Genomic DNA, 2,665 nt, shown 5'->3' on the forward strand with positions numbered 1-2,665 from the left:
ACTTGAGGGTTTAGGTACCATACATGTCCTGCATGCAGGGTTGCTAAAAGGGACGGAAAATAGACTTGCAATATTCAAAAGGTTCCATTATCGTATCACACTGTCCGTCCATCAACACAGTCCGACGACGGGGCCTCCTGGAGCGAGGAAGACGTATTGCTGTTTCCGTGTTTGCCCTCTTTATTCTGAAGTCCAGTCTGACAAAATAAACCGAGGCTTCTCTTCGTTAAACTGACCAAAGCTTTAAGACGCACAATTCTGCATTAAGACAGTCACGTTCGTTATCAGATTGATTCTGATTTCTGTAAGACTTTAAATGTTAATCAGATTTCTTCGTTGATGTTCTGCATCAGAGAATAGTCTAAGAGCTGCTTATCTCTTGTCTAGGGGAGAGGTTGTTGTGTACTTGTGGCTACAGATGTTTCTCCAAACAGCATAAGACTTATCCAACAATTATGCGCACAAGGATTACTTATGTGCACACCTATAACCTATGCGTATTTCTTAAACATGAAACATTATATATTTGTACTTTTAAAATATACAATGATAGTCTTTTCAAAGAAATAACTGTAAACAAAATGCAAACTGAGAAAATATAAATAATGGTTAAAAAGAAGTTTTGAGGGGGGGTCTATGCTACAAATCAGTCTCTCACATGAAGAATTCCGTGTTGGCCTGTTTCCCGTGGTTTCCGGCGGAGGGATCTCGGTTGTTACCGGGCCCACTGTAGGTCCGGCTGGCGAGCTTCTCGTACTTCTCCTTGTAAAGATCCCTCTCCTTGACCAGGCGCGCGACCTCCTGCTTGAGCTGCTCCACCTGGCTCGTGAGCGTGCACTTCTCGCTCTCCAGCATGTGCCTCTGCTGCACGCGCTTGTAGCGGCACGACTGCGCGTAGCCGCGGTTCTTCAGCGTGCGTCTCTTCTGTTTCAGCCGGATCACCTCCTCCTTGCTAAAGCCCCGCAGTTGCCGGTTGAGCTCGCGCACCGTCATGCTGACCAGCTGCTCGTCCGAGAAGCGGTCCTCTAGGCGGGAGTGATGGCCGTGGTGGTGGTGGTGATGATGGGCCTGGTGATGGTGGCCTGTGGAGGCCGTGGACAGGTCCTCCCCGACGTACTGCTGCCCGCGGAAGCCCTCGTAGGCCTGGTGGTGGTGGTGATGGTGGTGGGCGTTTCCGATGAGTGCCTCCACGGCGTCCTCGGGGGTCAGGTTGAGCGCCTCGGGGTTGATGTGGTGCTGGTAGCTGGGGATCCAGTACAGATCCTCGAGCTGGGGCTTGCCCGCGGCGCCCTGCGTGCTGCCTCCACCGGTGTTGTTGTTGATACCGTTGGCGAGATTCTGGTTGGACTGGCCTCCGGGGCTGGGTGCGCAAAAGCTGGGCGAGGAAGGCACGGAGGAGCAGGGCGTGCTGATCGGTGTAGATGAGAGGGACCCCGGCGGGAGGCGGTGGCAGTAGCGGTCCGCCTCGGGGGGCTCCTTCTTCACTTCGAACTTCATGAGATCGAAGTCATTGACGTATTCAATAGCCAGGGGGCTGTTGGGCAGCTCTGCGCTCATGGCGAGGTCGGTGGCCATGTCAGTCCATGCGACGACTCCCGCCCTCACAGCCAAACCGGCACCGGGCAGCCCCCTCGGATGCAGATTGCGAAGAGTAGCCTACCAATGGTCTGTGTGGGGATATAGACACGCGCACGCGTCCGGTGCGTGGAGCCGCGTAGCTAGTTGGATGGGGGGGGACTTGTTCTAGGCGTCGACTCCTTGAAACAACTTCTATTAATAGCGGCGTGAATAGACCTAAGCATGTAAATGAACTTGTAGCCTACACCTGCCAGTTCGCCTCCGCGTCTCTTGTTGACAACTTATCCCAGGTCAATTGCACGCTTTAATACCACCGGCTAGGACGGGCTGAAACTCGAGCCGGGCGGATTTGGAGACACCAACCTGTCTTGTCCTCGCGTCACCTCTGCGCCGACGTGCGCCCTCTGATTTACTGTCCGTTAAGTGTCGGTGAAAACGAAGCGGTTGATTTTTCTTCTCTCGCGTCCTCTTCTGACGTTGTTGTCTTTATTCGTGTGTGTATTTCCTTCCTTCCTCCTTATGTGTATCCTTCTTCACCTCGTCTGAAGACGGTGTTTACAACTAACTCGTAAGGTCCACGCACTGGGAGGCAGAGCGCGTCCGCGGTGCTGGAGGATGAAGTTACTGCAGAAGCATGTAACACAGGACCAGAATAAAACTTTCCACACACCGAGCTCGCCACAGCGCACAGTCACGGAGGACTGCATGCACGAGTGGAAAGACACGCCAAAGTCCCACTTTCAAAACGCATGGAATCCCAAAAAAATGGAATGGTTTGGAGAGCAAAAAGTTTGAAGCGTTCGTATAAGCAAAACACAACAAGGTAAAGCTGCTATTTCCGTAAGATGGACAGTGGAGGATGGGTCCAGTGTTTTGAGTGGTCAGTCCCGATCTGCTCAAGGCGGACTAGGCTAGCCTACTCACGGATGCAGTCCCACGGCCCTCCCCTTCACCCAGGGCGCGACGGATTGTATTTGTGTGGGAGGCGACACAATTCCTCTCGCTGTTTATTCTCTATCGGGCAGATATGCTGCCGTTGCTTTGTACTTTGCAGCGCAACCGCGGAGTGTCACTGAGACGCTGGGAA

General features: G+C 53.0%; 1 protein-coding gene across 1 annotated transcript; it reads right to left on the reverse strand.

Moving 5' to 3' along the window:
• Positions 1 to 654: 654 nt before the first annotated feature.
• Positions 655 to 1,575, reverse strand: mafaa (MAF bZIP transcription factor Aa; the record flags this gene model as incomplete). The annotated part of the gene is made up of 1 exon (XM_084444788.1): positions 655 to 1,575. One exon carries the CDS (start codon positions 1,573 to 1,575, stop codon positions 655 to 657), a length of 921 nt encoding a protein of 306 aa, XP_084300914.1.
• Between the last annotated feature and the right edge of the window lie 1,090 nt (positions 1,576 to 2,665).

Source organism: Borostomias antarcticus, assembly GCF_949987555.1.
Source record: "Borostomias antarcticus genome assembly, chromosome: 10".
NCBI lineage: Eukaryota > Metazoa > Chordata > Actinopteri > Stomiiformes > Stomiidae > Borostomias > Borostomias antarcticus.